The following is a 27,338-nucleotide window of genomic DNA, read 5'->3' as shown; positions in this document are numbered from 1 at the left end:
TCTCTCCCACAGGGCTTACTGAGCATTGAGAAGATTCCAGTGATAATTCGCTTCCTGCCCGTGCTCTTCAACCAGCTGTTCAAGGTCCTCACCCAGAACGACAACGACGAAGTCACCACCACCACCACCAGGTAGGATGAGGCACTGCAGGCCACGGACTCCACTCTCACTGCCACCGGATCATGCAGGAATACATGTTGCCAGAATTCACATTGCCAACTATTAATGTTGCCAGACAATGATGATGACTGAGTGACCACCTTGTGTTTCACCAGGGTGCTGATCCACATCGTTGCCAAGTGCCATGAAGAAAAACTTGACCACTACCTGCACTCCTACATAAAGGTATGGTGCTCATTTCATTGGGATGTTAGCCCTGTCTTGCAGGAAAAGCGAGGCTCAGATTCTGCAGTTTAGCCAGGTGGTGTCATAGGGTAGAGGAGAGGGGTTGAGCTGAGTGGAGAGGAGGGGAAGGAGATGAGAGGAGAAGAGGAGAGGTGAGGTGAGGAGAGCTAATGAGAGCAAAGGGGAGGAGAATAACTCACAGACAGCTTCATTAGTGAAGGGAGAGAAGGGGGCTTTGTGTGCGTGCTGTGTATGTGTGTGTGTGTGTGTGTGTGTGTGTGTGTGTGTGTGTGTGTGTGTGTGCGTGCTACGGTGGGGGCTTTGGGGTGTGGTGAGTGCAGGAGTGTGGCTGAGGGTCTAGGGCAATGTGCCCAGAACACTGTGGATCCAGAGAGACGAGAGAGAGTCTGCCACACACACGGCTCTCAGCTCACACACAGACAAGCATGGCTGTGGGGAAGAGAGAAGGGGGGGTGTCTGGTGGAAGGCAAACAAGGACACCGAGCCTTTTCAATAAGAATGCAAGGCATGCTTGTTAAGAAGAGAGTGAGAGGCAGAGGAAGAGACAGAAAGTGAGTAAGGGAAATGAAGAATAGAACCAGCTTTACCACAAGATTGTAGAAAGAAAATGAGAATCCTACAATTGATCATTAAGAGGGGCAGAGAGACAGAAAGAGAAATTGGAGGGAGGGTGGAAGGAGAAGAGGGGAGGAAAGAATGGGAGGGCCACTGTAATGGAACTGGCGTTGCTATGGCAACTGATTGGCATGCTGCTCGTGGGGCTCGCAGCAAGCAATTTTCGACCAGTGCTTTCTCGCCGTGTGGGTGTGTGTGGCTGGATACCAGATGCGTGTGCCTGTGTGCGTGTAGCATGTGTGTGTTTGTGCACGTTGCATATGCACGTGTGAGTGCATCGTTGCAATATGTGTGGGTGCGCGTACGTGTGGTTACCATTGTTAATGAATTAACTCAATTGGGTGACGTCTGTGGTAATGAGGTGTGTGTGTGTGCCATACACGTACAGTGTGGGTGGAACATTTTGCACAAAAAGAGAAAAATAGATTGAGTGCCAAAATAATCACATAGATTTATAGATACAGTACAGAAGCACGTACCCCAATGCATTTCATGTGCCAAGGAAAACTACATTAGATCAAGATTTTTTTTATGCATAATTTATTACAAATTTTGTCAGACTCAGCTTTTTCTTCTTCCTCAACTCTGATTACATCAACCTTAATCAATCTGCGTTGTTTTGTTTTTATGTATGTTTAATTCAATGCAGAGCCAAGCAAATTGCAAGTTTGGTTCCCTTGATGCTACTAATTGCATGTACAGAAAGTGAGAGAGCAAAAGTGTCGGTACAGTGTGTTTGTCTTACTGTCTCTGTCTGCCTCTATGTCCGTCTGTCTCATTGACCTTGTTCTCTCCACTGCGGTTGGTCAGTTTGTGTTCAAGGCGGAGTCGCATGGCTTCCGGACGGTCCACGAGGAGCTGGCCAAGGGCATGTCCTCTGACCTGAAGAGCAACGAGCAGCTGGCCATCAGGAACATCCTCAGGGTGAGCCTAGAGGGACGCCACGCCCAGTCCCTTATGACACCCTATTCCCTTTATAGGAACCCAAAGGGCTCTGGTTAAAGAAATAGTGCACTATATAGGGAATAGGGTGTCATTTGGGTGGATAGTCCCCTGATCTACAGATGCTCACACTGTCAACAAACTGTCAGCTGCATCTCTGTTAACAGGGTTACCATTGGGTTTAAGGTTAAGGATTAAGGGTTAGGCCTAGCATTAAGGTTAGTGGATAGTTCATTGAAATGTAGTTGAAATGTTGTTGACAGTCTACTGAACATCTACAAACCTATTTGGGACTATCCAAATAAAGACATACTTAGAAATGTCACACATAGTCATGCTAGGATTCCTTATCGTACATATCTGCTCTACGTGATATATATCTATCTGAATGTGCCGTTGAATGTGACCCTGAGTGCTTAACTGAACGTAACCCGGATGATCTGACCCCTGTTTGACCTTTTACCCCTGTCTGCTGCAGTTTTCCTGGTTCTTTTTCGAGCTCATTGTCAAGTCCATGGCCCAGCATCTAGTGGACTCCGACAATGTCAAGGTATAGAAACATAAGATATGAAGTTGTTATATATGTACATATACACTCCCTGTGCGAGGGGAGGTGACAGATTAGCATACCCATAAACAATACATGAGACAAATTCTGTCTTCGTCACACTGAGGAATACATTTTGACATCATAATTTTAGTGTCATTGTCCCTGTTGTATTTAACTCACGCAAAGAGACCATCACGTTCTCAAACCTCATTACTCAAAGAGTATATCTAATGATTATATTATACACTCGCCGGCCAGTTTATTAGGTACACCCATCGAGTACTGAGTCGGACACCCCTTTGCCTTCAGAACAGTCTGAATTCTTCGGGGCATTCTACATGGTGTCGGAAGAATTCCACAGGGATGTTGGTCCATGCAGCACATTCCATCCCATCCCAAAGATGTACTTTTGGGTTGAGGTCTGGGGATTCCACAGCCCAATCAAGTAAACTGAACTCCCTGTCATGTTCCAGGCAATGTTTTTCACCTCCTCAATTGTCCAGTGTTGGTGATCGTGTGTCAACTGGAGTCGCTCGTTTCTTCTTGTTTTAGCTGATAGCAGTGGAACCCGGTGTGGTCGACTGCTGCAATAACCCATCCGTGACAAGGCTGGACAAATGTGCGTTCCGAGATGCCGTTCTGCACACCACTGTTGTAGTGCGCTGTTATTTGTCTGTCTGTGGCCCGCCTGTTAGTTTGCAGTATTCTTGGCATTCTCCTTCGATCTCTCTCATCAACGAGCTGTTTTCGCCCAGAGGACTGCCACTGACTGAATGTTTTTTGTTTGTCGCACCTTTCTCTGTAAACCCTAAACACAGGGTTCGCACAAGGTGGTTGAGGTGCTTAAAGTACTTGAATTTGGCATTCTGAAATTCAAGTACTGAAATACCTTGAAAATCTGACATTTTCTCAAGTTGGTACTTGAAAAGTACAATTAAAATGAGAGGAGAACAGATAATGATAAATATGTTTATGAAAGATATTAGAAAAATTCCAGGCAGACTACTGAGTTGTATTTCCTCACGTGTTTCGCACTGCGGTTGCCAGGCAAACTCACTCATTCCACCCACACTGCCACTCAGCCAGGCATGTACGGACTGTTTAGGCGTTGCCAAATGTCACATCGATAGCTAAAAATGCAGAGCAAATGTCGATTAAATCCTGCCTTTTGTGGGTATGGAACTTTTCTGAGATCTTATATTTCAGCTCATGAAACATAGGACCGACAACTTTACATGTTGCATCTTATATTTTTGTTCAGTGTAGTTTACCCACCTTTTTCTTAACCACTATGACACTGGACACAACCAACCCACACTGTGTAAGGTGCAAAACATGCGTCAGACTTTGACATTGCGAGCGTGGGTGAATCGGCCCTGAAGAGCAACATGACGGGGGAAAGTCACAACGCTGCATCCTGCGCTGGCGCCAGTTCTACATTATGTGACTTTTTCTCTGCAACAACCTCCAGAGCTTTTTTTTGCAAATCGCCTCCTCATTCGCGGGGGCGCCCGCGATATTCCACTTTATCAAGCCATGCTCCTGCCGTTCTGTTTGGCCGTTAACATGCAGTTTCCTCACCCAAGCCCACCCGCCCTTCTCTCGACCGCCGACACTAAAGGCTATTAAGTAGTAGATTCCCAAATTCCCCCAAAAAACAGTCATTAAGATGGAATTGTGTGGTCATGCGAATAGAAAATGTGTGTTCACCAGTAGGCATGTCCCAAAACTCTGCTCATCACTACTCAAATTGCAAAATCATAAGTACTGACTTAACACTCGTGTATATATAGTAAATACGTAGTGAAACAACGTATTATTATTTACAAGCATTTCGCTACACTCGCAATAACATCTGCTAACCATGTGTGTATGACCAATAACATTTGATTTGATTTGGAACTTGGAAGCCAGTGACGACTTCTCCTTTTTTTTGCATGAGGTTGTGGCGATATACTGCCATCTGGTGGCAACTATTGCAAAATAATAATATGAATTATTACTTGAGTGCTGTCGTGCGGGAAAAGCCCATCAGTGTGGCCGTTTCTGTGATATTGGATCCGGTGTGCCCCGCACAGACGGTCGTGCCACGCTCAAAGTCGCTTAGGTCACTTGTTTTGCCCATTCTAACGTTCATTTGATCAGTAACTGAATGCCTTGATGGCTGCTTTATATAGCAAACCATGGCCAAGTGAATCACTGTCTGTTAAGAGCAATCCATTTTTGTGAACGGAGTGGTGTACCTAATAAACTGGCCGGTGTGTGTATGCCACTTACCAGATACTTTTATCAAGGCAACTTACAGTACGATACAATATAATATATTGTCCTTTTACAGGGAAATTCATTTTGGAAAGACTGCATACAAATACACAAACACAATACACTATAATACATGCAGTGTGGAAAACACTTGAAAGTTAGTACTGAAGTCAGACATATTCAGATTCCCTGCGGCCTACTTTCCGACCTTGTATTGGGCCTGCATCTGTCCTATGTCCCACTGTTCCATTCAGTGCTGTTAGTATGTATATGTGATCCCTGCTGGAATTGAACCTACGACCTTGGTGTTGCTAGGGCAACGAATACAATCTGTTAAATTCTATATTATGTGTGGCCTCAGCTCCCTCGACCACAGAGGTTCCCTTCAACCTACCTGAGTCGTCTGGAGAGCCTAGTCATGACCGTGTCCGACCACATCTTCTGGAAGAACAAAGAGCTGGCAGAGGAAACCCGCAGTGCCAACCTGGCCGTGGCAGCCTTTGTCAAGGTGGGCATCACACACATCACACACAAATTACATGTTTAGGGAGCTGTCTTTAGCGCTTGTTGAAATCAGGCTCAAATGCCTCCGAGGCTAACGCTTTTATATTCCCTGACTAATGATACGGAAGCCGAGTTGAATGCAATTAAGCTAACTGTAAATGAAAATGGCTTCCACTGCTAATTATTGTTAGATACTGATTTCCTTAAAGAGATTCTCCGGTACTTTTGTATACTTGTTAGACAGTATTTCTGAAAGTAGCACTCATGAGCCATAAGTGGTCACCCCTGAAATGGCATACTACGTCACATATATGTGCACCCCTTCATCGCACTCTCTCTCTCTCTCTCACTCTGCTCTGTGGGCATGATGTGCCTTTTGCTAGATGTCACTCAAATGCGAGGGCTGAAACTCCTGAGCGAGAATTCTTTCATTCTTATTTACAATGACGGCCTACCAAAAGACAAAAGGCCTCCTGCGGCGACAGGGGGCTGGGATGAGAAATAAAGATATAGGAACAACAAAGAGAGACACCACAACACTACATAAAGAGAGACGTAAAAACAACAACATAGCATGGCAGCAACACCACATGACAACAACATGGTAGCAACATTATTGGGCACAAACAACAACACAAAGGCAAGAAGGTAGAGAACAATACATCACGCCAAGCAGCCACAACTGTCAGTAAGAGTGTCCATGATTGAGTCTATGAATGAGTGATGAGGATAAAACTGTCCCGTTTGAGTGTTTTTGTAGTTCGTTCCAGTCACTAGCTGCAGCGAACTGAAAAGAGGAGCGACCCAGGGATGTGTGTGCTTTGGGGACCTTTAATAGAATGTGACTGGCAGAACGGGTGTTGTATGTGGAGGATGAGGGCTGCAGTAGGTATCTCAGATAGGGAGGAGTGAGGCCTAAGAGGGTTTTATAAATAAGCATCAACCAGTGGGTCTTGCGATGGGTATACAGAGATGACCAGTTTCCAGGGGAGTAGATTACGCATGTATGAACTACACATTGACACATCCATCCAAAAAAACGGGAAGTTTAAAAGATACTTAGTAGTCGCCAGAGTTCTAGAGCATGTTTTTAACTGTGTTGTGAAATTATGAAATGGTCTCTCTCTTTCATGGTCTTTATTAACTAATGCTGACCTCCCTCCCTCCATCCACCACTCCCTCTTTCCCTACCTCCTTCCTCTCCTCCTTATCTCCCTCCCCCTCCTTTCCCTCCATCCTATCCCGCCCTCTTTCCATCCATCCCTCCCTCCAGCGTTGCTTCACCCTCATGGACCGAGGGTTCACCTTCAAGCTGATCAGCAACTACGTCAACATGATCACAGCCACTGACAACAAGGTAACACACACACACACTCATACACAAACACACACATACACACATCCTTCTCATTCTGTTTTTCAGTGACGGAGGATATGTGAATAAAGCATTTCCTCATCTGTCTGTGTAATAGCCCATTTCACTCACGGTAGAATAGAATGCAATAGAAAACAATTATATATCTACTAGAATAGAAAACAATGAACTTCAGAGGTGTTGTGGTGTTTTTATTTGGTTAATCAGGTGGTGACTAGGGCTGTTGCGGTGACCGTATTACTGCCACACCCGGTCACGAGTCATGAAGGCAGTCAAATTCCACGTGACGGTTTATAGTCACGGTAATTAGGCTTCTCCAAGCTCTGATGCTGCTGATGGTCGTTAGTAGCCTCCCAAACTTGCCAAGTGTCTGGTACTCAGTGCTCTATTGTCCCTCTAATCACTCTGACATCAATGCAAACATTTCTAGCTGCATAACATTTCTATAGGCTATGCAATTGCGCAAGAAAACAGAATGGTGGCCTCTATTAAAAAAAAGAGGAGGATCCCATCAGCTTTCTATAGGCTAGGCCTACTATATCTATTTATCAACCTTCCTAATATTAAGCACATTGCTTATCTTTACAACAGGAGTATAGCTTTCCTGGTTGGCATGAAAATGAACCACGGGAAAGCGTCCTCCATTCACTATTTAAGTCAGAGATGACATATATTTTTTCCCCTGCCCCTGTTTTGAATCAGATGCATGATAATGGTCCATTTTAAATTGAAAAAACGAATTTCACACATATATTATTTAGTATATGTAAAGACAAGATAAAATCAAGAATAGTCTGATGGGTGACAACACTTGTGAGTTATATATTATCACTTGTGAATTATGCCCAGCATAAGGCAAGAAACAATGCCTTTTTTGTTTTGAACTTTTTCGAATCATAGTCACACACCTCATGTAGCCTAGCCAATAAGCCTATATGTTTGCATAAGGTTTGTATCACAACATAGTGGCCAAATAGCTTCTTTTAAAATGAAGCACATTAGTCCACTTTACAACGGGTGTGGAGCCTAACTGTCAGAGCGTGAGTTTCAAGTTTGGGGAACATAATATTCACCATACAAATGCACCTTTATAATAAAAGCATTACATGCAGAATCGAATTTGTGGTCACTTTTGATAATGGTGTTTTCCCGCTAATGGCATTGCTGCACTTATAATGTGAAGAAATAGCTTAACAGTTTATCAACATTTTAAGCTAAACGTTTTGATCTGTTGCGTCAGTCTCAGTGCGTAAAAAAAAGAAGTGTTTTTGATGGTCGTGGTTGTATTAATTTGGGATCTATCGCATCCAACAACTATCCCAGACTGTTTGGAATATGTATTTCTCGCACAGAATAGAATAGGTCAACTTTTGTACTAGGGGGATAGTAGAATGACATAGGCTAGTGCTTGGCTGTTCATTAGGTCTACTCCTCTTGTTGGCTGGCGAAAAGTAAATGTGGACAGTTCTTCCAATATCTTCAATATGCACCTCGGAATTGGAAAAGGACGCGAGCATTTGCGTCCACGATGTGTTTGTCTTCACTTGTAGCCTGTAGGAAAGACCCAATCAAGTGATGGAGAGCCATGTGAGTGAGATGAGAGGTGCTTCAGAGCGGCCAGCATTTAAGGAGAAGGGCTGCAAAAGGCATGGATGGTTTGGGGTGCTTTATGGCCACACAAAATGGATGCCGCCAGGAAATGTGAGGCATTATCAAGTGCTTCTCAAATTGTGAATGAGAGATTGACTAAGTTTATACGGCCTGCGCAAAAAAAACAAAGCAGAGCTCATGCCTTTCAAGTGACTTATTTCAAATATTAGAGTCGCATCATGCAGCTTTAGTGTATTAAAAATCAAAACATATAGCCCAGCGTCTGTAGAACAACTAAAGTTACATGAGTAACTCTAAATTAGCATATAGGAGTCCCTATTTCTTTGTTAACTGCTCAACACAGAATAGCCGCATGTGCGCACTCCCTCAAATCGTTTGGAGAAAATATCCTTTCTATTTTATTCAGCTCTGTTCAATTGTATTCTTCATACTATAAAATAATGCAGCAGAATTCTAAGCAAATCTTGTCCGCTAAATGAACAAGTGTAGCCCTCAGCCATTTGGCATAGCCAGATCAGGACCCAACATAAGGACAACTCAGAGTATGCTGTTCTGTTCTTCTGAAATAGACTACAGTTTCGTCATATCATGTTTCTTTAGACCTGTCGAAAAGAAATGATGGATTTATTGTGAAGGTGTAGGTTATATTACATGGATTTATTGTGAAGGTGTAGGCTATATTACATGGATTTATTGTGAAGGTGTAGGTTATAATACATGGATTTATTGTGAAGGTGTAGGTTATATTACATGGATTTATTGTGAAGGTGTAGGTTATATTACATGGATTTATTGTGACGGTGTAGATTAAATTACATGGATTTATTGTAAAGGTGTAGGTTATATTACATGGATTTATTCAACTTTTTAAATTGTGTATGTTACAAAGGTCTGTATCAGTCGCCAGGAGATGCTAAATGTGCTCATGTTAATTAACGGTCAATTACAGTTATTTGCTTGACAATCACCGGTTGACGAAATTTCACGACCACCACAGCCCTCGTTGTGACCCTGATGTTTCTCTCAACAGGTGCTGTGTGAGTTCAAGTTTGAGTTCCTGCGAGAGGTGTGCAACCACGAGCACTACATCCCTCTCAGTCTGCCCCTCCCCTCTGCTCACATCACAGGTCAGAGGTCATCTGGGGTTCACAGGGACCCAATCGAAGTCCGTTTAACACCGTTGCATTCATCTTCATTCATTACACCGCTTAACACTTTTCTTTTCTGTTCTTTCTCTTTCCTGTCCATTTCAGACAATGCATCACAAGAAATGCAAAGTGCCCAGGGTAACTATTGGTCCCGTGTTGTGATATTCACATGATGTTGTACTGGTGTTCTTTACCATACGACCGGAACTGGATGGAATAAACAACCCATCATTTAGTTCTAACATTTAGTGTAGTGGTGGTTGTGCAGGAGAATTCTCGTATGGGCAGCAGTAGTATATGGCAGTTTTTCAACCTCTGGTACTCGGACCAGCTCTGGTCCCCGAGATGTTGCTTACCAGTCAATAAAAGGATTAGCGGACATCAATTTTGTCTAAAGTGTTAGTTTTAATGTAAGCATTCCTCCCAGGAAGGAAGGACCATAGCTTTCTGGTCTCTGCTATAAAGAAGGTTGAGAACCACTTGTACATGAGCTCTCTCTCTCTCTCTCTCTCTCTCTCTTCCTTCCCCAATCTCTCTTTCTGCCTCTTTCTCTCCCCCTGTCTTCCCCCCCCCCCCCCAACCGCCTCTCTCTCCCTCCTTATTCTCCCCCTAGTGGATGTGCCGGAGTACAGCCTGACGGGCGAGTTCTGCCGGAAGCACTTCCTGACGGGCTTGTTGCTACGGGAACTGGGCCTGGCGTTGCAGGATGAGCAGGACCTGCGCCACCTGGCCCTCGCCAGCCTCAAGAACCTGATGGCAAAGCACTCGATGGATGCCCGCTATGCCATGAAGGTACGCCACACACGCCAACGCCATGCACCAGATGATAATATAATGTCCCCAATGGCACCCTATTTTCTATAGTGCACTACTTTTGACCAGAGCCCTGTAGTTGAGAAGTACACTATATATACAAAAGTATGTGGACACCCCTTCAAATTAGTGGATCCAGGTATTTCAGCCAGACCCGTTGCTGACAGGTGTATAAAATCAAGCACACAGCCGTACAATCTCCATAGACAAACATTGTCGGTAGGATGGCCTTACTGAAGAGCTCAGTGACTTTCAACGTGGCCCCATCATAGGATGTCACCTTTCCAACAAGTCAGTTTGTCATATTTCTGGTTCCAGATCTGATCATGTAATGTTTTGTGTAATAAAAGTTGTGAAGGTAAGCAAGGGCCAGGTAGCAATATTAGCCTGCTTCCAGATCTGTTTTCTGTTTTAATTTAGCCAACTCCTCCGATTACCGTTGTGAGTTGGCTGAAGTGCAAGCAGATCTGGGAGCAGGCTGTACCAATATTGATGTTCCACACAGGAAACTGAAATATTCTGAGTGTACAATGTACTACAGCTGACGGAAATGTATACACAGTAAAAAATCACTTTTTATTTTGCCTGTCATCACGTCACACTTCCAGGAGTGTTCTCTGTGTCGAGACTTTCTCACAAATATTGGATTGACTAAAAGTGTGTGTGTGTTAGGAAAGAGAGGCGCATTACAGTGGTGGCTAGGATGATATGAAACAACAGGAAATCATTCATCTGGACACACACACACACCCTATCCTGCGGTTCGGTGTACAGGAAGTGTATAGGGCACTATGTACAGTAGGGAATAGGGTGCCATTTTGGATGCAACCCCAGACAGCCAGAACCCATCTGAGATTAGAAGCCTGCCAAACCCAACACTGTACAACTGTTGACAGATCTCTGTTCCTCTCTCAATCAGGCACAGTTTAAAACCCCTGATATTTACTCTCTGTAGGTCTGTCGCTCACTATCGGTGTCTCTCGCTCAATCTCTGTCTCAAATTCTCTCTCTCTCTCTATTCCCTCCTTTTCTCTCTCCTCTCTCTCTCTCCTCCCTATCCCTCTGTTTCTCTCTGCCACCCCTCTCTTTTCTCCCTCTGCCCCTCCCCCTCTCTCTCCTACCTCTATTCATATTCTCCAGGATAAGCAGGCGAGGATAGCGTCCCTCTACCTGCCTCTGTACGGCCTCATCCTGGACAACATGCCTCGCTTCTTCCTTCGAGACCTCTTCCCCATCTACTTCACCTCCAGTGACCAAGTAAGAGTTTGAGATCTATTTAAACAGTGAACTGTGTCCCTCTGGCCCAGTGCAGTTACAGTGAAATGTTTCCCTCTGGCCTGCTGGAGTCACAGTGAAATGTTGTCCTCTGGCCTAGTGGTGTCACGGTGAAATGTTTCCCTCTGGCCTAGTGGTGTCACGGTGAAATGTTTCCCTCTGGCCTAGTGGTGTCACGGTGAAATGTTTCCCTCTGGCCTAGTGGTGTCATGGTGAAATGTTTCCCTCTGGCCTAGTGGTGTCACTTTGAAATGTTTCCCTCTGGCCTAGTGGTGTCACGATGAAATGTTTCCCTCTGGCCTAGTGGTGTCACGGTGAAATGTTTCCCTCTGGCGTAGTGGTGTCACAGTGAAATGTATCCCTCTGGCGCAGTTGTGTTAAAGGCTCTGCATGGTCATCTGAAGTGGCTGTACAGCATTTACTGCGATGCAGCCTCTGCAGACGTCAGGGTTTTCATAATTCTTGCGCTTAGTGGAGCAGAGCTATTGTGAAGGAAGTTGTCAAGGAAGTGAGTTTGTGTTTATACAGGACGTACCGCCTCCACCTACCATAAACCAATCATGTCAATGCGGAGCTATACGGAGCCCTCCGGATTGTTTCAAATATTTGAGAGGTGCATGGCGATGCGGTACGGAGCTTGATTTGGCCTCTGCATGCCTCTGCAATTGCGTCACTCCCTCCATACGAAGCCTCCGACCACAATATTGGATCTAACATAAATTCACTTTCACAGTGAACTGATTCCCTCTGGTCCAGTGGTGTTGCCGTCTGCTTAAGTGATCTCATTAGCGTTTTCTCAATTGGTCTTGCTCAACTCCTGCGTACTCTCTCCTCCGTCCTCTCTCGCCTCTTTTTGGAAAAGGTCAAAGGTAATTGAGAAAAAGCGTGGAGGAGAGGGAACGTGGATGAAAATGCGCTTGTATGAAATGAGACTCTCCTCCACTCGTGAGTCATCATTTTATGGATAAAACGATAAATCCCTTACCGAAAAATCCAAAAACACATTTTCATGTGATCTTATGTGAAGTTAATGGGATAACATGTAAAGCAACATGTGATAACATGAAACTACACGTGAGAACGTGATCATGTGTGAAGTGTTCCAAAAACACATGCTTTCACATGTGAAATCGTGGTTTTAGCATATTGTTTTTAAAGGTGTGCTTGCTTTTCTCCTCTGACAAAACAAAAGCTGATTTCAAAAGGGGTGCGGCAGATTTCTAAACACTTCAGCGAAGGACGGGTTTTCGGGTCACAGAGGAAACAGGAAAGAGGGCGGAGGACAGACTTTTGCCCAAATGAGAAAAGGCTACAGTGAAATGTTTCCATCTGACCAAGTGGTGTCACAGTGAAATGTTTTCCTCTGTCCTAGTGGTGCCACAGTGAAATGTTTTCCTCTGTCCTAGTGGTGTCACAGTGAAATCTTTTCCTCTGTCCTAGTGGTGTCACAGTGAAATCTTTTCCTCTGTCCTAGTGGTGTCACAGTGAAATCTTTTCCTCTGTCCGAGTGGTGTCACAGTGAAATGTTTCCCTCTGTCCTAGTGGTGTCATAGTGAACTGTTTTCCTCTGGCCTAGTGGTGTTAGAGAACTCTTTCCCCCTCCCAGGGTTCAAGAGATGACCTGAGTGTGGGAGTGGGCGTGGCAGGTCCGGTGGCTCACGTCATTCGCCATGGTAACTCGGTGGATGCCTCCTTTTCCAAAGAAGTGCTCAACTCTATCACAGGTAGTGTGTGTGCGTGCGTGCATACTTTTGCATGTGTGTAGGCGTGTTTGCAACTGTGTGTGCACAGTTGTGTGTGTGTGTGTGTGTGTGCACAACTGTCTCTGCACATAAAGGTCCATAAGTCTAACTTCCCCCTCCCCCCAGCCTTCTCCTCCCTGGCTGTTTCCACGGGTAACCATGCCGACTCACGGGGTTCTCTGATCAGCATAGAGTCCAACCCCAGCACCAGTGACAGGAACAGCGAGAAGATGGATGGATGTGAAAAGGTGAGAAAGATGACAACACTCACTCAGCAGTATTTCATGTCCAGAAATGTTGTGCAGACACTGTGCTGGCTTAATTAAAGAAAGAACAAAAATAAAATAGCTATAGCATAAAGAAGAATGTGTCTTCCTCCTTCTCTCTCTCTCTGCCACCCCCTCTCTACCTCTCACCTCTCTCTTCCCACCTCCCACCTCTCTCTCCCCTCCCCTCTCCCTAACTTATTCCTTCCCTCTCTCTCTCTGTCATCAGTTTGCCCGGCCTCAGTCTCTGATAGGCTTTGGATCTCGCTTTGACAAGCTGGACCAGGCCGAGACTCGCAGTCTGCTCATGTGTTTCCTCCACATCATGAAGACCATATCGGAGGGTGAGACACATAGTGTTCCCTCCATGCAGGTCCTACTGTATAATTCACTACAGTACGCTCCAAAAGTATTGGGACAGTGACACTATTTATTTATTTATTTTATTTTGGGATTTGAAATTATACAATGACTAAGGTTAAAGTAGTAAAACGTTACGTAGTATGTGGACACCACTTCAAATGAGTGGATTTGGCTATTTCAGCCACACCAGTTGCTGACGTGTGTATAAAATCGAGCACACAACCATGAAATGTCCATAGACAAACATTAGCAGTAGAATGGCCTTACTGAAGAGCTCAGTGTCTTTCATCGTGGCACCATCATAGGATGACACCTTTCCAACAAGTTAGTTTGTCAAATTTCTGCCCCGCTGACCCGGTCAACTGTAAGTGCTGTTATTGTGAAATGGAAATGTCACCGCGAAGTGGTAGGCCACACAAGCCTCCCAGAACGGGACTGCCGAGTGCTGAATATCGGCTGTCCCCGGTTGCAACACTCACTACTGAGTTCAAAACTGCCTCTGGAAGCAATGTCAACACAATAACTGTTAGTCGGAGCTTCATGAAATGGGTTTTCCATGGCCGAACAGCAGAACACAATCCTAAGATCACCATGCGCCATGCCAAGCGTCGGCTGGAGTGGCGTAAAGCTCACCGCCATTGGACTCTGGAGCAGTGGAAACGCGTTCTCTGGAGTGATGAATCACGCTTCACCATCTGTCAGTCCAAAGGACAAATCTGGGTTTGGCAGATGCCAGGAGAACTCTACCTGCCCGAATGCATAGAGCCAACTGTAAAGTTTGGTGGAGGAGGAATAATGGTCTGGGGATGTTTTTCACGGTTCAGGCTCTTAGTTCCAGTGAAGGGAAATCTTAACACTACTACATACAATGACATTCTAGATGATTCTGTGCTTCTAATTTTGTGGCAACAGTTTGGTGGAAGGCCCTATCCTGTTTCAGCATGACAATGCCCCCCCCCATACATAAAGCAAGGTCCATACAGAAATGGTTTGTCAAGAAATGTGTGGAATAACGTGATTGGCCTGCACAGAGCCCTGACCTCAACTCCATTGAGGATGGGATGAATTGGAACTCTGACTGAAAGCCAGGCCAAATCGCCCAACATCAGTGCCCGACCTCACTAATACTCTTGTGACTAAATGGAAGCAAGTCCCCGCAGCAATGTTCCAACATCTAGTGGAAATCCTTCCCAGAAGACTAGAGGCTGTTACAGCAGCAAAGGAGGGACCAACTCCACATTAATGCCCATGATTTTGGAAGAGCAGGTGTCCACATACCTTTGACCATGTAGTGTATTTGGTCCAATATTCACAGCACGCAATGTCTACATCAAGCTTGTGACTCTACACATTTGTTGGATGTATTTGCTGTTTGTTTTGGCTGTGTTTCAGTTCATTTCGTGGACAATAGAAGTTAATGGTGCATAATGTATTGTGTCATTTTGAAGTCACTTTTTTTGTAAGTAAGAATAGAACATGTCGTCTCTAAACACTTCTACGGCGATGTGGATGCTACCATGGTTACGGATCATCCTGAATGAGTCACGAATGATGATGAGCGAGAAAGTTACAGAAGCACAAGTATCATCTGCACTTTAACCTCGGCCATTGCGTCATTTCAAATTCAAACTGCTGGAATCCAGAGCCAAAACAGCAACAAAAAAGTGTCACTGTCCCAATGCCTTTAGAGAGTGCACTGTATATGTGTTCTTTATGTAGTTCTATGGTTAACCCCTTCACTACCAGACCATAGCCAATAGTACAGTGGCCTGCTAGCAATCGGACCATATGCTAAGCCCACACTGCAGTAGCCGGGAAGCTGGTACCAATTCCTTAGTGTTAACCTCTTCCATACCAGCCCGTATCCTACAGTAGGGTTGTTACGATACCAGTATACCCGATTTTCCATGGCAAAAAAAAGAAAACGGGAAGAAGTCTAAACTATGCCTTATTGGTGCTAACGCTTGGGAAGTAAACATATGTGACTCTGAATGACGAAAATAAGGCCGTTCGTTTGTTTGTTTTGCTTGCCATGATACTTAAAGAGTATCGCGATACTGGCACGCACTGTTAGTCAATTTCTTGCTTTTGCACAGTGAAGTAGTACAAGTACAGGTACAGTGTGATAAGAACACAACCTTTTTTTCTATTTGCAGAGGTGATGGTTTCCTATTGGCACCGAGCCATACACCAGGAGATCTCCGACTTCTTCAACATCCTGGAGTGAGTATCCACACAGTGTTAACACTTCCTCTGTCCCTGTGTCGATGGGCAGATACTACAGGTGGCTGGATACATTGCATTTATTGTCAAAGACACAGCTGCCCATTTCAGACTTCAAATAAGTAGTTGAACACGCAAAGCTGGGAAGAAGTTGAATAGAAGGAGAATATGGACAATAAAAAGAGTGGTCTTGCTGACTCAAGCACACTAATGAGAATTGTTCCGCTGACTTACACTTTAATGTGGTTGGATATTGGTGCTGGTGTCTCCAATATTATTGCTTGATGACAAGCAGAAACATACTAAAAGGACCCCCCCCCCCCCCCCTCTTGGTGAAATAGAAAAGCTTACGTTCTCAAAAGATGAAATGTGTGATCGTAGTTTGATAATGCAGCTCCCCACACCAGATAAGAACACTATCTTTTACAGAAATAATCAAATTTGTGTTTCAAAAAAACAGTTGCGATCTATTCACAGTTGTTATGTATTCATTGCCAAACGAACGGTCTTGTCAATCAATAAAAATGTGTCGCACTGCATACTTGTACTGTAGGCCAATCACATGCTGAAGAACAGCAACCCACTGGCGGTGTTGTAGTGATTGATGTTGCTTCGAAGACCGTCCTGCCACTGAACTGGACATAAACAGTGTCTCCCACCTCCAGCGGAACACTGTTCCACCGTTTCCCCCTCACATTATTGATCAATTCACCATTCTTCACCAAAACACTGTACATTGTGTAACAGAAATGGTACATTCCTTTTAACCTTGGTTGTGAAGAAGCCTATAGAGGAAGATAAGAAATTATTACATTTTTTGTTGTTGACCATACCGCGTAGATGTATACTGAACAAAAATATAAACCCAACATGCAAAAATGTCAAAGATTTTGCTGAGTTACAGTTAATAAAAGGAAATCAGTCAGTTGAAATAAATGTATTAAGCCCTAATCTATGGATTTCACATGACTGGGCAGGGGTGCAGCCATGGGTGATCTTTGGAGGGCATAAACCCACCCACTGGGGAGCTAGGCCCACCCACTGGGGAGCCAGGCCCATCCAATCAGAATGGGGTTTTCCCCACAAAAGGGCTTTATTACAGAAATAAATACTCCACCCCCTCTTCATACAATCCTGCTGGTGAAGAAGCCAGATGTGGAGGTCCTGGGCAAGCGTGGCTTCACGTGGTCTGTGGCTGTGAGGCCGGTTGGACGCCCTGCCAAATTCTCTAAAACGACGTTGGAGTCAGCTTACGGTAGAGAAATGAACATTCAATTCTCTGGCAACAGCTCTGGTTGACATTCCTGCAGTCAGCATGCCAATTGCGGTCCGGATTGAATCTAAACCTAACTTGAAGTTGAACTTTAATAGGCTTAGTTGAACTTGAACATTAGTAGTTGAACTTTAGTAGGCCTAATGACTCTGTCCTCTCATTAGGTGGAGAGGGGGGGGGGGGGGGGTGTACATATCAGAGAGAGACAGAGGAGGAAGGGAATAATGGGAGACTTGGCAGAGGGGAACGAATGAGACTGATAAAAGAGTGAGAGAGAGAGCGGGGGGCTGTTAAACTGACGAGAGTTATAGAGAAATAGGCTCCAACTTTTCTCCCCAAGCCTCCACTCAGCTCTGCAGTAAATTCACTGCAGTAAATTCACTTTCCTGTCTCTGCTGGAGCTTCAGTTTTTATAACACACAGCTCCAAGACACACAGTGCTGTAGTACCTCTCCTCAGCTCACACTGGACACACACACACACACACACATACATACATTGTGACTGCACAAGCACACACATGTATTGTGACAGCACGCACAACACATACCCACATGCACACACATGCTTATAAACTTATACTCAACACACACATACACACACCCTAATACACACTCTCTCCTCTTCCTCTATGCAGGCTGTGTCTCCAGCACTTTAGATTCCTGGGGAAGCGCCACATAGCCAGGTAAGTATCAGCCTTCCACAGGGGCTTTTAGCTGATACTATGTACCTGCTACTGTTCTTCTTCTCCCACTCAGAGGTTTTGTGTGTGTGCATGCGCACGTATGTGCATGTGTGAATGTGTGCGTGCGTGTGCGTGTGTGTGTGTGTGTTCATTGGTTTTATCAATGAAAGACATGCAACAGAACCTTGTGTCAGATTGTTTGAAATGTAATGTTTGCTCAACAGCCAGATACTCACACACACACACTACTACCCTCAACTACCCTCCCCCCAACTGACACACAGTCACATACACACTTAATGTGCATAATATATGCGCATGCAACAGTCGGTCACACACAAACGGAATATGTGTACTGTATGCGTATGCACACATACCCAGACTACTCCAAGGATCCAGGGTGGGGCTCACTGACTGTCTCCCTAGCCACAGCTGCTGCTGCCTGTGTGTCTGTGTGCATGTGTGTTTGCGTGCTTGTGTCTGCATCTACTGGGGAGACAAGAAAGAGGGTGGATCCCCTGCCAACCCCATAGTTCTCCTGCTGCTGGCTGCAGTCGATAGAGGGAGGGAGAAGAGAGAGAAAGAGAGGGTGGAGAGGACGGGGGAAATGTGATTAATGGCAGACACACAGATGTTGACAACGAGGTGGACGAACTGGGACGTTTCTCACTGTCGTGGTTGGCAAGAGCATGGTAGTCGGGGGGGGTCTGTCTGTTTGCTGTGTCTGTCTGTTTGTGTGTGTCTGTCTGTTTGTTGGTGTGTGTGTGTGTGTGTGTCTGTCTGTTTGTTGGTGTGTGTGTGTGTGTGTCTGTTTGTGTGTGTGTGTGTGTGTGTGTGTGTGTGTTTGTTTGTTGGTGTGTGTGTGTGTGTCTGTTTGTTGGTGTGTATGTGTCTGTCTGTTTGTTGGTGTGTGTGTGTGTGTGGTGAAGAGCCTGATCACATGAATATGCTCTCGTGAGCTCAAACCAGTGTGTGATGCTGTTCAATTCACACCTTAGATATAGATATTGGGGTACACTTTGTGTGTTTGTGTACGTGGATCCTGGAGCAGTCATATGCTTTCCCAGCCAGACTTTTTCTCTTCGCCTGAATTTTAATTCCTCTCGTCTAATTTAATTTGTCCTTATTTCCTCCTCAATGTGAAGAAGAAGAAAAGAGACAGAGACGTTTATTTTTTATTTTTGTTCTCTTTTTGTCAGAGCCAACAAAAGGCTGGAATTATGGCGTTTTTAACTATGTCAGGCATTAGAAGAATAAAAACGAAGGGGCTGGGAGACTTTTGACCAGAGCTCGTAAGTGCACTATAAAGGGAACAGGGTGCCATTTGGGTCACATACGTTGTCTGGGGCTGATAAGTTACATGCAACCTTAATCAGAGAGGCTGCTGGGGAATTTGAATAGTCTGTCTCTCTCTCTCTGTCTCTCTCTCTCTGTCTCTCTCTCTCTCTCTCTCTCTCCTTCTCTCTCTCTTTCTCTGTGGCGCCAACACTTTGATGCCTGTCTGAACTCAGTGTGAGCTCTTTTTTGAAGTATGCTGATGACTTGTGCATCCACAGCGCTCTGTAAAGGTTTTGCTGAGACATCCCGAAAACGTTTTCCGTGTCAATTGCGCCTCATTGGTTTTTATTTCCAGCACATCTCTCTGTTGAGTGGATACAGCCTAGCAGGAGCATACATACAGTGACACGTCAACACACAACACACCTGTAACACTGGTTGTGTCCCAAATAGCACCCTATTCACTTTATGGTGCACTACATTTGACCAGAGCCCTATGGCCCCTGCTCCTATTCCCTTTATAGTGCACTACCTTTGACCAGGGTGTACTACCCCTATGGGTAGTAGTAGGGCACACTGCCCTATCCCACCTGGACAAGATGAATGATGACCTGGCCTCCACAATCACCCAACCTCAACACAATTGAGATGGTTTGGGATGAGTTGGACCGCAGGGTAAAGGAAAATCAGCCCACAAGTGCTCAGCATATGTGGGAACTCTTTCAAGACTGTTGGAAAAGCATTCCTCATGAAGCTGGTTGAGAGAATGCCAAGTGTGTGCAAAGCTGTCATCAAGGCAAAGGGTTGGCTACTTTGAAGAATCTAAAATATATTTGGATTTGTTGAACACATTGTTGGTTACTACATGATTCCACCTTTGACTGGTACTGTATATACTGTATTCTCAATATAGCTCATCCTAATATACTGTACATACCATTTTATTTCCTAATTAGAAACTGTCTATACACATCATGTATTTATATTCTAGATTCTGACACAGGCTCTAATAGATCTACCCCTGGACTGTTAAATAGGACCAGTTCTGCTATTTCTTGAGTTCTTGTTTAGATTTGCTTTATTATTTGTGTGTGTTTGCATTGTATTTGCGAGACATCCTACTGCACTGTTTGAAGCTAGAAACATAAGCATTTTGCGGCACCTGCCATAACACCTGCACATCGGTGTATGTGACCAATCCACTGATTTTGATTAGACAAAGGCAAATAGGGTGCCATTTAGGACCCATCCACTACATGGCTGTTTTCTGTTACACTTGTCAGCGTTTCTGTAACATTGATAAGGCATGAGACACTGGTAAACACTGATATGACATGTTAACACACTGATCACACTGGAATGTGTGTCCGTTGACCTTGCTCTGGCCTCCCCCTCTGTGTTTTCTCCTCCACGCTCCACGTGTTGATGTGTGTATTGATGTGTTAATGGATGGTCCATGTGACTGCACATGTATTGATGGCCACACTTTATTGTGCGGCGAATGCGGTGCAACGAAGACGGACTTCTTACTGTTTAACCCTAAAACTTCAGCTGTGATATTGTTGTGTGTGTGTGTGTGTGTGTGTGCGTGTGTGTGTGTGCGTGTGTGTGTGTGCGTGTGTGTGTGTGCGTGTGTGTGTGTGTGTGTGTGTGTGTGTGTGTGTGTGTGCGCGTGCGTGTAGCTACTTGCATGGCTTTGCCGCTGTCATATGTAAGCTAATGATCATGTAGCATTCATGTGGCATGATGACCACCCCTCCTCCCCATCATCCCTCCATCCGCTGCTCTACATTCTCTGTGTGTACTGACCGTAGTAGCATCAGTGACCTGACCACTAACAAATCTGCTAATTGAGACGGCATTAGCTGGTCTTGTTAGGCTCAATTCATATGTTCATCTCTGTCACCACATACACTAGCTAATGTATTAGCAGCAATAAACTCTCTTCCAACTAATGCTCTATAATGCCCTTAAAATACTTCCTAACTAACGGCAACCTCAACCTAACATTGGAAAAATGTATTTATTTCTCTATCTAACGCCACTAACCCCGCTACTTTGCTGTGGCAGCGTTCAATACTGAAATGACCCCCTCCTCTTTCTGCTTGGCTTGATGGCTGTAGCCCACCTGATTCCACATGTATCACGCGTTTCAGAGTAGGAGAGCTGATCTAGGTTCAGGAACCCCCTGTCCATAATAATCGGATTCATTATGATCTGAAAGGCTAAACTGATCCTTGATCAGCTCTCCTACTCTGAGATGCTTGATAAATTTGGGTTGTGATGTTCAAATTGACAACGAGAAGGAAGAGTATGATGATAATGATGATGATGATGCTGTTACTTAACGCTGGTGTCATTGGCTTGTGAACAGGAAGCTAGCGGCCGTGGTAAAGCTGGCCCAGGGCACCCAGAACAATGGCACCCTGAAGGGCTCTAACCATTCCACCCAGTCCTCCACAGGCCTGCTCCCTCAATGGTAAACACACAGTCGTTACCTGGGGGCCCTCCACACAGGGAGCAGGGTGAAGTTTTCCCTACCACCTGATCTTGGATCAGTTTAGCGTTTACCCCACTAATGGTTATGGTTAGGACTGGGGGAGGGGAAACTTCACCTCGGAGCTCCACACAGCGTCCAACACAACTCACACACACACGTACCCTTTTCACACTACTGAGCTGATCTGAGCCGAGCTGTACTCTGCTGGCCTGGTTACGCATCCACTATAGTTGCTGGAACCAGGCTGGAAAGGACCATGTGAAAATAAGAAATCAGGGCCAGTATAATATAGTTCAGGTTGTCACCACGGTGAAAAGGGTGATAAATACAGTGGAGTTCAGAAAGTATTCAGACCCCTTGACTTTTCCCCCCAAAAAATGTAACGTTACAGTTTTGTTGTAAAATGTGTGTAGATCAATGTCAAAAAAGGACAATTAAACCAATTTGAATCCCTCTTTGTAACGCAACAAAATGTGAAAAAAGTTAAAGGGGGTGTAGACTTTCTACAGGCAGTGTATGTAACAATAGCTAGGTGTCTTACATTTTTTGGGGGGGGGGGGGGGGGGGGTTACTGGACAAAAATGTATAGCTTACTGGACGAAAGCTCTAAATAAAGTGGAACAGAAAAGCTCCTTTCTGCCTCTATATCCCTCAACTCCATGTTAGTCCAGTAAACTATACGTTTTTAGTCCAGGAGACTATAAATAGGACTTAAACCAGCCGAGTTTGCGTACACCATTTGTCCTGTTATGAGTTTAGTTCACCATTGCTGCTCATCAGTGTCATCTTCATGGTCCTGAACAAGTGACCATCCATGGTGGACATTGTGAGTGTGTCATGTGACATAGTGTGGTGGCCACTGTTTGCCCAGCATGCCCCCCGTGTCTACCATACGTGTGGCGTGGTGTAATTGGCTAGTCCTTTGTCTGCATATCCCCTCTCATTAAAAATGGGATCCCTGTCTTAACGGCAATCCCATTTACTACGTGGTCGCATTAACATGTGTGTTGTCACGTTACAGGGGATGTTGTTTTCTTAGACATTTTCACACACTTAGGACTAATCCCAAATGGACCCCTGTACCCTACGCCCTATGCACTTGTGGAAATCTGATAAGATTTGACAGGTGCAGTCAATAAATGGCCCTCCAAGGTTAATTGGAAATTTCCCCATATTGCTTTTACCAATCACGTCCTCTCAGATCTCCACTAGGGCATAGGGCATAGGGTCTACTGGTCCATTTGGGATTGGGCGGCAGTGCAGAATTACAGGCTGTTTTCGAGGTGGAGTGAATATATTGGGTGTCGTGTTCACGAAACGCAAAACATTATGAAACGGGTCAAATGAGCGTTTATCCTATTGGATACGTTCACAGAGTATCTCTCTTTGTTTCAAAACGCTTTCACCTGTTTCGTCTCTGCTGAACACCTCCCCTTGTGAGGTTGAAACAACACCCCTTGTGAGGTTGTGTGTTTGACCCCCGTCTGGTCACCAGGATGCTGTCAGGACAGGATGGCCATCGGCACGCCCGCTCCCAGACAATGCCCATCATCCGGGCCAAGAACGCCCTGACCAACCCCAAGCTGCTGCAGATGATGGAGACTGGTAATGTCCCCCCGAGTACTCCCGCCTAACAACACTGCTGGGCAATGCCACCCCGGTCCCATTTCAAAACTGTTTAGTTCACATCAATGTGTTCTGTTATTGAGTTGGTCAAGTTAGCTTTTGTTGTCCTAGGCCAATAGCTTGTTTTACTTTTACCAACTGCCAATAGTGCTATTTCTTATCTATTACAGTGCTAAGTAACATTACTTCGCTATTATAATTCTGTCTGTAGTGTTGTCTTTTGTTAGGTGCGTGAGGGTTATTGCTAGGGTTAGGGTTGGGCTGTTGTTGCTAGCTGTGCTGCTGTACCATTGCCCTTTTCCTGTCCTTCCCTCAGATGGGAACATCCCAGAGGGTGACCACCTGAGCCCGACGGACATCGAGGCCAATCTGTCCACCGAGGTGGCCCTCATCGTACTGGATGTCCTGGGCCTCTTTGTCCATCACCACAAGGTCAGACAACAACACTGACCACTGTCTGAATGGTCAAACACCGATCCCGACAACCTACAGACCTGTTACGGTTGCTCAACTTTCCCGAAATCCCGGTTGGATGATTCCTGGAATCTCGAGGGAATAAACAGGAAATCCAACCAGGATTTCTGGAAAACCTGGGAATTGTAGGGGTAATTTCTAGATTTTTGCCTTATCCTAGACCTGTCATTCAGGAGCCTATTTTAATAGGCCACTGCCACCTTGTGGTTATTACTAGGAACTACAGTGACTTTTTCGCCTGAAATCTGTTTAACTATTCACTATTGTTTCACTTCACTGAATCTGAGATATTCAGTTTGTATTCCAAGCTAGGGATTTGTATCTTCTGTTGTTCTTGTAGGTTACTGTGCACTCCTCAGTCCTCAAGTTAGCTGTCCCTCAATACCTATAATTGCTATACTCTGTAAAGCAACCCAGCAACCTAGACATGCTGCTTTTTTTGTCTTTTGACTCTTTTATGATTCATATTATGTCTGTGTCCCAAATGGCACCATTTTCTCTATATAGTGCACTAATTTTGACAAGAGCCCTATATAGGTCCTGGTCTAAAAATAGTGCACTATATATGGAATAGGGTACCCTTATTCCCAGACTCAATTGGTACCGCAGTTCCGGCTGGTGGACGAGATAACGGAATAGGGTGCTATTTGGGAAGCGCATATGTTGATTGTTGTTCATTCTCTCCCACAGAAACAGTTACTGCAGGACGAGGGTCAGAACCTGCTGATGAAGAAGGTGTTCGACACCTACCTCCTCTTCTTCCAGATCAATCAGTCCACCAGCACCCTGAGACATGTCTTCGCTGCCCTGCGCCTCTTCATACAGAAGGTCTGTGTACTGGCTGATAGCTCTCTCACACCCATGCACACTAACTGACTTCATATTACATTATTGACGCTGAACTCTCTCTCTCTCTCGCTGTCCCTCTTTCTCGTCCTTTCTCTCCTTCCCTACTCTCTTCTTATTTAACCCCATCTCTTCTCTCTATCCCCTTCCTTACTTCCCCTCTTTCTCCCTTCTTACACCCTCTCTCTCTCTCTGTCTAGTTCCCCTCTGCGTTCTTCCAGGGTAAAGCGGACCTGTGTGGCTGCCTGTGCTACGAGATCCTGAAGTGTTGTAACCACCGCTCCAGCTCCACCCAGACTGAGGCCTCCGCACTCCTCTACTTCTTCATGAGGAAAAACTTTGAGTTCACCAAGGGAAAGTCCATTGTCCGCTCCCACCTACAGGTCAGTCAGCGGGAATGGAGGGATGTGTGTGGTGTGGGGGTGGGTATGTGTGTGAGTGTGTGTGTGTGTGTGTGTGCCAGAGCTTTCTTTATTTTCCCTGTTTTGTTCGGTGAACACAGGGTCTGGATAGAGAAAGGCCACACACACACACCATATTTCTATGGCTTTGTTTACCTCTGAAACAGACAGTTTGGCAGCCGATCAGAGACCACACACACACATCGCCACACTGTTTCAGAGCGGTTGTGATTAGCGTCACCATCACTCTCGTTCCCTTTCTCTCCTCTTTCTCCTCCATCCCTCCAGCTGATCAAGGCAGTGAGTCAGCTGATTGCGGATGCTGGCATCGGAGGCTCGCGCTTCCAACAGTCTCTGGCCATCATCAATAACTTTGCCAACGGAGATGCTCCACTCAAGGTGAGAACAGGGACCGGAGTGAGAAATGTTTTGCATTCCAAATGGCACCCTATTCCCTTTAAAATCCACTACAGTGTATATCAGGGATGGGCAACTGGCGGGGGAACTCAATTGGGGTGTCAACTTACGAGTTACGAAAATTAGACAACACAAGGTGCAATTTCTATATTTCGTTGTGTATCAACAGTTTTTCTCTTGTAATGTCGGTCACTAATAGTCAATCAATTAGCCCTTGTCAGCAAAACAGTTTTATGATTGGTAAGTTAGTCTAGGGGCCAGCTATGGCAATAGGGTGGCGTTTATTTGGGTGTCAGCCATGGTGTTGAGGAATTAGAGAGTTAGTGATTCCTCTCTTAACTCCCTCTAGTGACTAATAATGTTTGTATATGCTGCGACTCTGCATACTGCCCGTGTTTGATCTGATGTGACGTCATGCACATTGTTTCTGTAACTGAGCCACACAGAAGCCACAAACCCTTTGCCTGTGTTTACGGGCAAAAAGGACAATAAAACCTTTTATGAACTGTGACGTCATCGTGTATGATCCATCCGCCCTCCCAGAACACACCGCTCCCTGCCGAGGTGAAAGACTTGACCAAGCGGATCCGCACGGTGCTGATGGCCACGTCCCAGATGAAGGAGCACGAGAAGGACCCGGAGATGCTGGTGGACCTGCAGTACAGCCTGGCCAACTCCTACGCCAGCACCCCCGAGCTCCGGCGCACCTGGCTGGAGAGCATGGCCAAGATACACGTCCGCAACGGAGACCTCTCCGAGGTACAGTAGGACTGGGTTACTGGGATATGTTATGGGTTGTGTGATCTGATGCTATGTTGTGTATACAGGGTACAGAGGTATGTACAGTGGGTATCATATAAGTATTCACCCCCTTGGATTTTTTTCACCTTTTGTTGCGTTACAAAGTGGGACTGAAATGAATTATATATTTTGTTGTCATAGATCTGCGCAAAATGCTCTATAATGTCGAAGTGAAAAGAAAATTCTACAGAAGTTTACACATTTAAATAACTAAAAAAATAGCTGTGGAATAAGTATTCCTCCCCTTTGTTTAGGCAAGACTAAATTACACTGATCAAATGATCAGATGAATGGCATGACAATGTTCCTCAGGATCTCATCATGGTATCTCTTCGCATTCAAATTGCCATCAATAAAATACAATTGTGATTCGTTGTCTGTAGCTTATGCCTGCCCATACCATAATCCCACTGCCACCATGGGGAACTCTGTTCACAACGTTGACATCAGCGAATCGCTTGCCCACACAATGCCATACACGTACCATCTACCTGGTACAATTGAAACCGGGATTCATCCGTGAAGAGCACACTTCCAGTGTGCAAGTGGCCATCAAAGATGAGCATTTTCCCACTGAAGTCGTTTACAACGCCAAACTGCAGTCAGGTCAAGACCCTGGTGAGGACTACGAGGATGCAGATGAGCTTCCCTGAAGCCCATTCCCCCGCCAGTTGCCCTTTGTGCAGAAATTCTTCTGTTGTGCAAATCCATAGTTTCATCAGTGCAGGTGGCTGGTCTCAGACGACCCGCAGGTCAAGAAGCCAGATGTGGAGGTCCTGGGCTGGAGTGGCTACATGTGATCTGCGGTTGTGAGGCGTTGAACGTACTGACAAATTCTACAAAACAATGTTGGAAGTCGGCTTACTGTAGAGAAATTAACAATAAATGATCTGGCAACAGCTCTGGTGGACATTCCTGCAGTCAGCATGCCAACTCCCTCAAAACTTGAGGCATCGTGTTGTGTGACATTTACTGCACATTT

General features: G+C 45.2%; 1 protein-coding gene across 1 annotated transcript in view; it reads left to right on the top strand.

Moving 5' to 3' along the window:
* The window catches only part of LOC135552512 (dedicator of cytokinesis protein 10-like), a 118,592-nt gene that overhangs the window by 68,889 nt on the left and 22,365 nt on the right, over positions 1–27,338 (top strand). The window contains exons 24-45 of the mRNA XM_064984185.1: positions 13–131; positions 276–345; positions 1,792–1,905; positions 2,402–2,473; positions 5,097–5,243; positions 6,513–6,596; positions 9,256–9,352; positions 9,479–9,511; positions 9,987–10,165; positions 11,327–11,443; positions 13,068–13,185; positions 13,330–13,451; positions 13,699–13,813; positions 15,989–16,055; positions 17,966–18,013; positions 21,666–21,770; positions 23,287–23,396; positions 23,734–23,849; positions 24,582–24,719; positions 24,938–25,120; positions 25,427–25,537; positions 26,099–26,314. Coding sequence (XP_064840257.1) covers positions 13–131; positions 276–345; positions 1,792–1,905; positions 2,402–2,473; positions 5,097–5,243; positions 6,513–6,596; positions 9,256–9,352; positions 9,479–9,511; positions 9,987–10,165; positions 11,327–11,443; positions 13,068–13,185; positions 13,330–13,451; positions 13,699–13,813; positions 15,989–16,055; positions 17,966–18,013; positions 21,666–21,770; positions 23,287–23,396; positions 23,734–23,849; positions 24,582–24,719; positions 24,938–25,120; positions 25,427–25,537; positions 26,099–26,314 — 2,481 coding nt within the window. The remainder of the gene's footprint in view (positions 1–12; positions 132–275; positions 346–1,791; positions 1,906–2,401; positions 2,474–5,096; positions 5,244–6,512; positions 6,597–9,255; positions 9,353–9,478; positions 9,512–9,986; positions 10,166–11,326; positions 11,444–13,067; positions 13,186–13,329; positions 13,452–13,698; positions 13,814–15,988; positions 16,056–17,965; positions 18,014–21,665; positions 21,771–23,286; positions 23,397–23,733; positions 23,850–24,581; positions 24,720–24,937; positions 25,121–25,426; positions 25,538–26,098; positions 26,315–27,338) is intronic.

This window comes from Oncorhynchus masou, chromosome 13 (assembly GCF_036934945.1).
Source record: "Oncorhynchus masou masou isolate Uvic2021 chromosome 13, UVic_Omas_1.1, whole genome shotgun sequence".
NCBI classification, from domain to species: domain Eukaryota; kingdom Metazoa; phylum Chordata; class Actinopteri; order Salmoniformes; family Salmonidae; genus Oncorhynchus; species Oncorhynchus masou.
Note: the sequence above shows the minus strand (reverse complement) of the source record. Positions and strands in the feature narration are given on the sequence as shown.